Raw genomic sequence first — 13022 nt, 5'->3', positions numbered from 1 at the left:
CTCTGTAAGAAACCACCATAATGCCCTGCACTTCCTAAGTCTTCTGGTAAAGAGCCTAAGCACCAGAAGAAGTTTAAGACACTCCACGAGAAGCTTGAAGTACTATACAGTACTTCAGTATTACAGTAGTGTATACTGTACTTTATTAAATTATATAATTGCAGGAGACATCACATATTTAGGGTTTAAACTATAGTATAGACATTCATAGGCATTTTTCTGACTATATGTGAAATTTGCAGTTTTTCACAATTTGCAAAAGCTGTAAGAATGGAACTCCTGTGAATTTCAAGGGTCCACTGTATTCATTTTCATTCATATTTTTTCTCCCTCTCTCCCCCTCCCCTAACAGTACATAGTAGGAATTGAACCCAGGGCGCTCTAGGCAAGAACTATATCACTGAGCTATATCCTTGACCATTTAATTTTGAGTCAGGGTCTTGATAAAAACTTGCCCACATTTGGAATCGTCCTGCTTCACCCTCCCCAGTACATGTCCCCAGTACATATGTACTGGAGGAGGGATTACAGATGTATGCCTCCATGCCTGGCTGGTTCTCTTTTGTAATGACTATGGGTTAAACAGTATTATATCAAATGTGATGTGATGTTGTTACAGTTTATATCTAGATGCTCCCGCAAAGCCTCCTGCGATTATATGTGGAGTTTTGGGAAGGTGATTGCATTGTGGAGGCTCAGATTTGGTTTCCTGTTAGAAATGGGGTCTGGTCAGAAAAGATGGGTCACTGAGGGCATGGCCTGGAAGATTTTACCTCCTTGGATCTCCTACCTTGAGATCTCTCTCTCTCTCTCTCTCTCTCTCTCTCTCTCTCCTTCCCTCCCTCCCTCTCTCTCTGTCTCTCTCTCTCTCATCTCTATCTCCCTTTCCCCCTCCCCCCCACACCTTTCTGCCCACCATGTCATGGGCAGCTGTCCTCTGCCAGGGCCCTCTACCATGCTATTCAGCCTTGGGGCCAACCAACCATGAACTGAAATGTGAGTCAAAATAAACTTTTCCTTTAAGTTGTAGGTGCTCGGTATTTTGTCCCAGAGACAAGAAAAGTGACTAAGACAAATTTCAACCTGACATCGTGCACAAAGCTAACTTTAAGAAACGTCTAACAAGAAATGCAATGTGGCTTATACATAGGCATAACAGGTCCATTGAAGAAACACAGATGTTTCTAACTTCTAGGAGATCATGTGGGTCAATTCCAGTATGAAAAGATAGGTCTTTTTATATACCCTGATAATTTTATGGCAGCTGATTTCTAAAATCCCTTTATCTCTAGCCATTAAGTTGCATATTTCCTGCCCCATCTTTTCCCGGTCACTTTGTGGCTAAACTGTGCTTATGGGGGGGAGTGTCCTAAAAAAAGAAAAGAATTCCTTCTCCCCATCACTTTCTCCCCTGCACTTTCCAGTCCCTTACCCATCTTTTCATTCCAGTCCATATACCTCCTCCTCCTTCAGATCACTTGACTTGCACTGTGGCATGGGCAAAAACTTGATTTGCTGACAGGAATACTTTGAAGCAGTCAGGCATTCCCTGGTGCCCACAGTTGTGTCGTAGTGATTGCTTCCCCAGAACAACACCATACCTTCCAAGAAGAAGGTACAGAATGAGCAGAAGTCATTGGAAAGCCAGGTTAGAGTGCTATAGCCATGTCATTTCCCTGGTGATATGATCTCATATAAGCCTCCTCACCTCTCCAGTCTCAGTCATCTCAATAGAATTTCTGGGCAATCAAATGGAAGTAATAATAGAATGCTTTATGTTACAAATGCAGTATAAATGCTAGTTAGCGATACTAGGCTAAAATCAACAGTCATAAGTATGTTGTGAAAGCAAAGGGAACCAAGAGTTCTAAATGTGTTCTGAAGTCCCAGCCTTTCCATTCTACTGTGTTCCACCAGATTTCTCCAGTGCTCAGTTTCCTATGATCTTTACTCGCTCATGATGGTTTTTTAAATCATGATTCATGGGATACTTGCTGCAACTGGTATCACTAAGTCAACCCCATTCTCCTTCCTTTAATGTATAGGTGAAGCCTTGAAACCTACTCCTAAAGAAGAAAAATAGAAAAAAAAATTACTAAATACTTCTTTGGGACCAGGTACTCTCTGTGCCTGAGATCCTTTTCCACAAACCCCAGACTGTTCCCTCAGCGAAGAAATTAGGAAGCCTTTGCAGCTGAAACCAGTGAAAATTACATTTCTATTAAAAGCTGTCTGTAGCTAGGTGTATCCATCTCAGGTACAAAGTTAAATGATACAATAAACTTATTCAAAGACATTAAGCTATTATGTACAATATCATTAAATATCTTCTACTCAATGTTAACAGAATACAGCTAGAAATTTCTCTTGGTTGCCATTTTGCAAACTGCTAGTTCTCAATGGGTTATGCACGTACAAGTTGTTGACCTAAAGTTTTGCTGCCCAAACTTAGGAATTAGGATGTCAGAAATGCATGGCCCTTGGAAATGTAATAGTTTTCAGTTTTCTCAGATTATCACTCCTGAACTTTAGAATGCCAAGTTTCTTCTAGGACTGGTTTCTGCAGTTGCTTTCTATTGGTGAGTTGCATGCAATACAGAGCCTATATGTCTCACACATTAGAAATCAGAGGTAAGGAGACCCAGCAGTTTGAGCTATTCAAAGATGGGATTCAAAGATGGGAAGTAATATGGCTACTTTGAACTGTGAATCTGATTCACAGCCCTTAAAAGCCACACACTCAGGACCATTGCTTACTTGCTGCACAAAGGGATAAAATGAAAGAGAAAAATTGAAAAGAATATAGAGTATTATTATGTCTGGGAAAATACAACAGTGCCAATTTTCCTGTGATTATTCATTTAAACTGCAAGTCAAAAGAAAATGCACATAAGATCCAGATATTTCTCATTGAATTGCCTAATTCTACCAACTCGACATGATTCTCATTTATCTTTGAAAGCCAAGTCTTCAATTGAGGTGGACCCTGTCTTTTTTGAGCCAGGATGGATGGGCACACAGCAAACATCCAGGGTTTGCCTCAGTCCTGCATTCTTTCTGTGTGGGTTCTTCCTACAAGCGAGTCAGTTAGAACCACAAGAAATGTTGATGTGCTTCCTGGAACCCAAGGCCTTCCATGCTGTCAGATCTGGTCACTGTAGGGCAGCTGAGCCAGGTCCTAATGCGCTTCCTCTCATTCTCCCAGGAAACAGCATCCTCCATTCAGCTGCTGATAGCGTGACCAGCGCTGTACAGAAGGCAAGTCAGGCCTTGAATGAGCGTGGAGAGCGGTTAGGCAGAGCGGAGGAGAAGACCGAAGACATGAAGAACAGCGCCCAGCAGTTTGCAGAAACTGCACACAAGGTGAGCCAGCAGAGGACAGGGGTATCAGCACTGGGTTTTTAAAAGTCAAAAGATTTATATGATCTGAAAAGAAACCAGAGTATTAGCCCTGGGTTTTTAAGAGTTGAAGTGTCCAGAAACTTTTAAGTACCAGAGTTATAAAATATGTCTTCATGTAATATCTGGTTTCTTTGATGTGCTTCTCCATGTCTCTGGCCTTCTTACCTTGACTGTTTAGAAAATATGGACCATCTTCAATTTCTGCCTAGAAGTTCAGAGCTCAAGTTTCAGGGAACAGGATAAGGGAATAATGAGCTCAGTTTTCAGAAGATATCCCCAGTCTTGGCCAAGGTTTAGAAGAATTCATGGCAGACTTACTTTTCCATCCCATGTCTTTCCCACCCTGTGTCTGACATCCTGTGTTCTTATCTCTTTACCAGACTCAAGCAAGCTCTGGTCTCAGGGCTGGTGTCCCCGTGGAGAGGGGCTTGTTATTATTTCAGGCCCACAGTTCTGGAGCTCTGAGTTTGAGCAGACTGGCATAGTCCTTCCAGCAAGAGTGCTTCCTGCCTCTCAGTGCAGAGAATGGTGTTTTCTGCTTGGCCAGACCCACACCCTGCACATTCACATTCTCACAAACAGCTGTTCCTTTCAGAAGGAAAAGGTGGAGTTTTTATTGGAAGCCACTATCTAAGGCAGTCACAAACCAAAAGAAATCAGGGCCCCCTTGGTCAGGTGATAAAGAGGATTTATTATAGTCCTTGTGTGTCAGATCAAAGGACAATTCTTTTCTGGCTAGTGATCCAAATTGCAGTTCCCAGAAGCCATTTCTGCTGAGGACCTGTATTACCTTGTGAGACCCATGATTGGGACCTTCAGATGGACTTTTCAAGTGACTTTTAGGGCCAAAAAGATATATATTTTGCTTCAACAGAAAACCCTACTTCTGAAGAAACAAGAATGGAAAACCAACCAAGCAACAAGAAAAATATTCCCAGTTGAGCCGAGGTGGTATCTCCCTGGATTACTCTCAGGCCCAAGTGAGGCCCTGGCTCCCAGCAAGTGCTTCCTGCCTTTACTCCTTGCATCTGTTTTCCACAGATGTGTCTGGGTATGTCACTGGTTCTCCATCTTACTGCATTGTTGCCTCTGGAGCCCATTTGGAATTCCTTGGAGGAGAATTGGCCAAATTCATCCGAAAATGCTGGCAGCCCGACTATAGGCCCTGGGTCTCAGATTGCTGCGGTTGTTATAGAGGAGTAACCTGGAATTGAACATTTCTCTAGTTCTCCGTCTCTTCTCCAGCCTTTGTCTACAGAGTAAAGATGAGATGGAAATGCCAGAATTCCAGCCCATCTTCATTTATAATGACAGAAACTAGAAAGGCAGGCAGTGAAAATCTGGGAAAACATTTTAAAATGTTGAGCTGGGGAAGAGAAGGCTAAAGGGAATAACTTCGTAACTATCTTCAAGGATGGGAATGATGATAGTACAGGCAATTATCTTCCATGCCTTCCTACACAGAATAGAACAGTCAATAGTGCACTGATAAAATTCTGCTAAAACAGGAGTGTGGTTTAATGATTAAACCATGAACCAGGTTACAGGGAAAGACTGTGAAGTCGTTCTTCTGAAAGTGGAGTAGACAATACCTGGATGTCATTCATGTAGGCGTCCCTCTCAGAGGAGGCTGTACAAACACCCAAGTGGATAGCCTAACCAGATGGCCTGAATTCTTGGCCCTAGCAATCCTGTTTCCCTGATATTATGGCCAAGTTTTCTACGTGGTTGGGAAATAATATGGTATAGTAGTTAAAATTTTGGGTTTTAATCTAGCTATGAAGCTATTATCACAGTATGCAGCATAATAAATCTGAATTATGATTATCTATAGTTTTTCCATAAAAATAGTTTCTGCTGAACCTGCCCTGTTCAATCACAGAATGAGCTCTGTAAAGGGACTAGAGAATTGTTACTAGTTTCTGAGGATTCTCAACACAGCCCCAGAGAAGGAATGGAGGTGAAGACTTCATGCTTTTCGAATTCAAAAGTGAAGTGAGGTAGGAGAGCCTCCTAAGAGGTGAGACCACCTAAACAGAAAGCAACCTTCGAAACAAGACCTGTCAGCACCTAAACTGGTGGAGTCACCAGAGACAAAAAGACCTCTGGTTTTCACCAGTAAAAGATCCCAGAGCTGGCAGCAATTTGCATTTGATTCAGTTTCCCCTCTTATAGGTGCTGGGGGGAGGGGGCTGCTGGAACTGGTTACCTGTGTGAAGGAGCAGGAGACAGTGTCAGAGCCAGACTTGCAATTTTCTAAAACTGGGATATGTGTTTATGAATCGCCAGCATTGGCAGTGTTCCTAACGGGCAGATTGACCTCTTTAGCTAAGATGTAGCGATTTTCCCAGAGACAAGGACTGCTGATTTGGCCCCTCTAGTGTAGGCTCACCATGAACATGTCAGCTTACTGGCCAAGCTTCAGCCAGACCTGCTGATGAGGAGAGAGCTGGACTTCCATCCCCAAGAGGAGCAGGGCTTTTCTGACTCACAAAAAATGGGCTGTGTTTACATGTGGAGGCACAGAGCGCATGGTAGAGCCCTGAGCAGAGAACAGTAATTCCAGGTGACAGTTTCTCTGAGTTCCCTGGTGAGTAAGGACACCCAAGCCCACATGGAAAGTATGGCACACTCTCCCAGATTTCAGTAGCAAAGGATTTTTGGTCTCTAAGTATTCTCAGGACCCCTACAATATCCCAGGTACAAAATGAATGAATCATTTTTGCACAGCCCTGCCCTCAAGATATATGGGTGCTTGTCCTCTACTGAGCAGATGGACAGTGATCCCATTCCTCCCTTCCCAGTACCCCTCACCCCCAGCTCCCATCAGCCTGGCTTGAGGAAATGTGGTTCCTTCCTGAGCTGTGGGCTTGGCACAGTCCCAGCTATTAGGAGAGTACAGTTCCACCACAAAAGCAGCCCTGCTCACTTTCCCTGGCCCCAAAAGCACAACATTGCAGTGTGTGCAGCCTTTGACAGCTCGCCATAGGTGGTGAGTCAGCGGGTAAGGGCATTGCCCACACCTTGGCATCCTCAGATGACATTATTTCTCACAGAAAAGAACATTGCTCTGCCCTCACGTTTGTGAGGGAGAGAAAAGAAAGTGGCTGTCTCTTCTCATTACTAGAGACAGCTGTCTCCCTTGGGTCTCTAGGCCAGAAGGGAAGGGTCTCAGGCCTCCCAAAGTATCTCCATGGTATCAGTAATAATCTTTCATTGTCATTACTTAGATGCACTACATTGCATAGCAATGTTGATTGATGCTTTCTATAAGACCTTGAGACTGAAATAGATTAAAAGTTTTAAACTTCTCTTGGAATTTAAGACACTCACATCCACAGAGTTGGAGACATGTTAATAAACCTATGAGGAACATAAAGTGTGGAACAACTGTAACTTTAGAGCTCAAGGTCTTATGGAAGATTTGTAGCAGCAGGTATACTGACCTTGCCTAGTCCAGTGCCTTTCTGCTGTACCACCCTGTCTTCTATGCTCTAAAGTTCCTAATTCCCAGCAAAACTTTAAACCAGAATGATGCCACATTCTGCAAATATAATCTAACAGTCTGTCTGGGCGACTGTAACAAAATGTCATCTGGGAGATTTATTTTTCATGCTTCTTGAGAGTGGGAAGTCCAGGGTCAAGGTGCTCTTAGACTTCATGTCTGATTAAGGCCTGTTTCCTGATTCTTAAATAGTGACTTCTTAGAGTGTCCTCTAAGAAAGGTGGAAAGGGCCAGGGGTCTCTCTCCACTGTCTTTAAAAGGACACTAATACCAGTCATGAGAACTCTTACCTTGTAATCTAATTACCTCCCTTAGGCCACACCTCCTAATACCACTCATTGGATGTTAAGCTTCAACAGATAAATTTGGGGAAAATATAGACATTCTGACTATAACAATACCTCAAGTAGCAAACTTCCCAATCCAGCTGTATGTCTGCACAATATAACTGGTCAAGTCCGGGGGCTCCCCTAAGCTTGATTTCCATTACAGTTCCATGGGAACTGGGGCCTAATTTGAGGAGTAGCATAATCACTGCTGAAGATTAATGGCTGTGTAAATGGACGTAAGCCCATAATTAAAAGTTAACAGCTCAGTGGATACCAGGACAGCAGCACTGATCAAATATTTATGGTTGATATTCATTATGCACGACACTTAACAGCACAGTGTTGATTTGATGATCCTCCTTACTAAATAATGTATGAAAACTAGAGACAGAGCAGAAATTGAAGACCATACAGTTAGAAGGGCTCAGAGTGCAGCTGAGGAACAGGACAGATCTGAGTTTGAGCCACACCTCTGTTATTCCACTGGTCATGTTCCCTAGACTATAAACCGTCAGACACCAGGAGTTATTAGCCCACGCCACACTTTCTGGCAAAAACCTGCAGCACTCAGCATGGCAGCCTGGGAACACTCAGAACTTCATGAACTCTGTGTCTGACAGTTGATTAACCATCGGTATCAGCACTGCAGGAGATCGGTGAAGGTTCTCACTGGCACCACTAGACAGGGCACAAGGAGCTCTCTCAACTGATGTTTCCTGCACAGAGATTAACTTCACAACATGAGGGCTAGGGCCACATGTCCCTGCTCTACTACATGCAGAAACACTGAAGCTGTTTTTCTTGGTGGGAGTCCCAGGGTTAGCACTTCTCTGTTGAAGATGTCAAGAAGAGGAAGGGGGACACTCAAATTGCCCTGAATTTTGCTGAAGAAATGGAATATCGCAATCTTTCAAGACGGTGTAGAGAATCACTGGGTGGATTCAGTGGAATTCCCCCTTACTAATTTTTAACAAGCAGAGAATCTGACCAAGCTTTCTAAAAAGTTATTTCCTATGGATAATCATCTGCTCTTTGCTCAAAGAAATTCTGAGCTGCAAAAACGTAACCCTAATGATTCCCAGCCCCAACTGAAAGAATTATTCTCCAATATCAGATTCTGGAAACATGAAGAACTAAACTTCAGTCTCTAATCTGCCTACTATGGGCTTCTTAGAAAAATATCCAGATATGAAAAATCAGATTTTATATAATTTATGTTCTGCGCCTTCATATAATTTCCTCAAATCCATCATCATGGGCTCCAAGATGCTTGGGAAAGTATTGAATGATACAGTGGTACTTGGTGTTCCCATTTACAAAGATCTAACATTTTAATAGACTACATTTCTCACATCCCAATGGGAGAAGTAGTAAATCAAGGTCTAGACTTGGCCTATTGTTCAGACCCAGTCAATAACACAATTTACTTGTCAAGAGTGTTGGCCACAGTTGAATGTCCAGGAGAGATATCGAGTAGATGATTATATTTTGTCTCTTGAAGAGCTATTGAGTCTTTAATCTTCTGTGAGGTGTCAGTGAATACATTTCAGGACTGTTGCTCTTCCAGGTTAACTAGTAACCTGGGAATACCAGCATTTCTAAAGCCAGTCATTCCTTGTGCTTGTGTATTGGTTTATCTAGTTGGTCCTTCAGCATAATGAAAGGAAACCACACAGCACTCTCCCTCACTGCACACCCAGAGCAACAAAATTAAAGTAAGGAAAAGTAATAGTCTCGGTGTCCAGTGAGCTCCTTGAGAAAGTGTCACACTTTGACTAGGTGTCACTGTGGATAATAAGGATGACTGCTGCAAGGAGTAGACCCTCGGTGCTGTTTCTCATGGAGAGTATAGGGAATGGGGCAGCAGAGAATCCTCTTTCTCACTTTTTTTCATTCCTCTCTTCTTAGCTTGCCATGAAGCACAAATGTTGAAAAGCTGCCTATCCTCGTGACCCTCTTAAGAGAAATGGAAGAATTGTTCAGCAGTTTTTACAAGAATTCTGGACCTCCAGTTGCTTCTTTTTTTCCCAATATATGGACACTTAGGGTTTTTTGTTTTGGTTTGGTTTTCATTTTCAGGTGTTAATATGAATGAAAATGTGTTGTGTTTATACATTCACCTAATAATCTTGCTAAAAAATGCAACAGTAGCATCAGTTTCATTTTAATTTTTTCCCTTGTGTGTGTGTGTGTGTGTGTGCATATGTGCATGAGTGTATGTGGGTTTGTGTGTGTTTGGATATTTTCCTTTTTATGAAGAAATTTTTTTGAAGTTTGGATATAAAATTTGGACCAAATGATAAACTAAGCTGGGTCTAAACTGGCAATGTGTATTTTTTTTCCCTTCCTGATATTAAGCAAGAAGACATTTCAGTGTGGTTACATCAGATGTTATTGTTGCTGGATGAAAATAAAAGTCAAGCAGCAATTGGTTTCACTCACACTCCTAGAACTCTTAAGTTGAAGAGTAAAATTAGAATTCTGTATCCTGCGATATAAATCTGTCTTATGAAAAATACTTGGCTTTATCATAGGAAATAGCAGTCTTAGATTTTACTTTTTGCATATTAATCTTTTGCATGTACCATTACCAGTATTCAAAAAACAAATCAGAATCACAAATAGAAATCTACTTTCTGAGCTGCAACTTAATGACTTCTGCTACTTCTTTCCAGACTGATGATTTGGAATTATCATATGAAGGATAAAAGCTTGAGAGTTAAGACCTAAAGGAAAGCCTACTTTTAAAAACTCTGTGGCTTCAAGGATGTTTCTCTTTTGTCTTTGTGCCAAATTACCATAGCTGGTATTGGAATGAGCTTGGATTTTTATCAAAAATTGATTTGTCCAGATAAAATGTCTATGTGAAAAGATACTGCATTTAAAATCCTTTTTCTTCTGTTTTTACAAAGCTATGCCCATTTTAGAGACATCCTCAGAATGTCCTTAGGAAAGGGCCTTCAGTTTCTTGGTATCTGGCTTTTGGAGGTTTGCATGTTGTTCTTACTGTCTATTTAATGCAATTTAACATGTGTGTTTATTGACAAATTGCATATGATAGTAATTGCAGTTTGCCATGAATTTTGTCATAAAGACTTTATGTTGCTGCCAGACTGAATAGAGTTGGTCACCTACCTTTTGTTTGTGTGTTGGTCAAGATGATACTACATTTTTGGTCTAGAAGCTTTGTTTTCAAGAAGATTAAAATACTAAACATTAAAAAGCTGTCCTTGTTCCTCATGAAACAAGGAGGCAAAGCTGTATATCTCACATCTTAGACACACTGTCAGCCTCTCGCTGCAATACACTGATTTTTAAGCTGCCGTAGTCTTCAGGACCCCCTTCTGTTCCTTTCTTTTCATTGAGCCAGTGGAGTCCTTGTGCATTGTAGTCTCTTTCTTATATAGGAGCATAAGATGACTTTTGGATTCTTAATGTTGACTTAAATAGCTTAAGTTCTCCTGATAAAGCATTCCTTGGGAGACAGAATGTTTGTCTGTCAGAAAATAAAAATCATAGGCAGTACATGTCAAAAGGGAAATGGATTTGCTGAAGACAAACTTCTTAATCTTCTTAGAGAGATGATCCAATTCGAGAAAATGCTATAAAATTTATATAGTAAACAATGAAAGTTTACTATAATATTTTTACTTTTATTTTGGTATCTCCAAAATTTAAAGAGGCATGCAATATGCCATTTCATGAGTGCCATTAGAAGCATTTATAACTTCTAGGAAAATCAAAATAGATTTTGATGGCAGACTTCAGTTCAGAAAACGCACAACACACAAAACACAGCTATATATATATATATATATTCATCTTCTCAAATTAGATTCTGGTTTCCAAGATAGATAGGTGGTATAAATAATTGAGAGAGTAAATCTAAAACCCTCTGACAGTTGACCAAACTCAAGAATAACATTGGTGTTGGTCATGTCCTTGACCTCCCTGTATCAAAGTACTACTTGGCCTCCTCCAAACAGAGGCCATAACAGCAATTCCTATCCCTCTTCTACCTTCCAGCCTCTGGTAGAGGATCCCTGTGACAACACAGGTGAAATTCTTTGCTATTCTTTTGTAGAAGGTGCTGCAATACAAAATACTAATACAATCTAACCTAGAGAAAATTGCTAAAATGATTTATATCATTTGGGACAAACACATTTGGTTGAGCTTGCTAGATGAATTGTTTTTTTCTGTTTCCTTTCAGCACTTCACTATGAATTTTTTTGTGAAGGACTTCTCGAATTGTATTGCCACAATAAAGGAAAGAATCTTCAGTGTTTCCACTTCTCCCTGGGACATAGCGATAGCATTCTTCACTAGTATTATTAGGTATCTGTGTTCAGGAAGTATGCAGTTATTCAGGCTAATGTTTCATTTTAAAGAATGTATTTGTAAAATGTAACAAGATCAGTAGTTAACAATTTTTGAGCTCTACAAAAATTAAAATTATATGTTAGACAAAATTATACTGAAATCTGTCAATACTATTGTGGCTAGCAGAGGCTGTGCATTTATGTAAAAAATATTTAAAGAATACTCTAAAGAAGGGATATTAAAGATAGGTTTCACTTGTAATTTTCAGAATTATAACACTGCTAATGTCTGTTGTACAGTTATCAATTCTTCAGAAGATCTCTAAGATAATTGTTGTTTCATTCAGAGACCAGTAACACCTGCTCTGTTGATTCACTACTACAGCAAACTTTAATTTTGTCATTAAATATTTTACTTCTGTGGTGAAAGTTTGTTTCTCTTAGTTATTTGTGAAACCTGTAAGATACTACCAAATGATTCCATGTCACCACATCTTGTGTGCCTACAGGAGACATCAGAACTAAGATTAGCATGGTGATGAAGTCTCACTATATACATTCTAGTGGAAAAATTTGAAATGTAAAAAGGTCTAAAGAGCTAATCTCAGTTTTGACAATGGGCATCTATCTAGAAGAGTCAAGCATTTTTTTTTCCTTATGATGATTATAGCAATGAAGCCAACAAATAGTTACCTTTCTGCTGTTAGTGATATGCTCACCTCAAGTATCTATATAGTATGTTCCCTGATTAGGCAGACTAGTTTTATATCTTGCAAAATTAAAGCTAAGACTTGACTATATTATGCCCATTTATTTTTATGGAAAAGCCAGTGCCGCTATTGTGTTGCTCCATTTGCTTGCAAAAACGAAAGTGACTTAGATGAGTACTGTAGCAGAAGAGCCATCTCTAACATGGTATGGATATTTGGCGAAGTAGGCAAAATTTCAGAATACTTCCTGGGAGGTCTACAGGTGGAAGGAAAAGATTGAAGTCTCACTGTTCAAAAGAAGACAGAGATGCTGTTTGGCTGGATGGGGACCTAGACTTAAGCTAATCCTGCAATTAAAGGCATCTGTTCTTGTGAACTACACTGTAAGCCAATTGCCTTACCAGTTAATCTTTATCTTTTTGTTACCAATTATACTATAACCAACTCTCAAATTTTATGGGAGGATTAATACAAAAAGTTGGTTTTTATGATGCCTTTTCTCTGTTGTCAATAGGTACATGCTTACTTGGGGAAAACTGTTGACCTATCATAGTCATTATCTTTCTAAATAAGTCGTTTGGAAAAGTAGGGGGATAGAAAAAAGGACGGGTGGTGAGAAAAAATATCAGACATTTCTGTGGGAGTATGGTTTTGTATTGATTCTCAGGCTAGCCAGGGTGCTGCAGATTCACACATGAGTACACGCTGGCATTGAGAAAAGTGCTCTGCTATGCTCCTAGACACAGACATGGAA

At 40.5% G+C, this 13022-nt stretch overlaps 1 protein-coding gene across 1 annotated transcript in view; it reads left to right on the top strand.

The window, feature by feature from the left end:
* The window catches only part of Stxbp6 (syntaxin binding protein 6), a 173451-nt gene extending 161474 nt beyond the window's left edge, over window positions 1–11977 (top strand). The window contains exons 4-5 of the mRNA XM_010626977.2: window positions 3206–3363; window positions 9145–11977. Of these exons, the coding sequence (XP_010625279.1) occupies window positions 3206–3363; window positions 9145–9168 (182 nt within the window). The 3' untranslated portion in view covers window positions 9169–11977. The remainder of the gene's footprint in view (window positions 1–3205; window positions 3364–9144) is intronic.
* The last annotated feature ends 1045 nt before the right edge of the window (window positions 11978–13022 follow it).

The sequence above is a fragment of the Fukomys damarensis genome, unplaced genomic scaffold (genome assembly GCF_012274545.1).
Source record: "Fukomys damarensis isolate Sample0158 unplaced genomic scaffold, DMR_v1.0_HiC HiC_scaffold_17, whole genome shotgun sequence".
NCBI classification, from domain to species: domain Eukaryota; kingdom Metazoa; phylum Chordata; class Mammalia; order Rodentia; family Bathyergidae; genus Fukomys; species Fukomys damarensis.
This window is presented reverse-complemented; position numbering and strand designations above follow the sequence as displayed.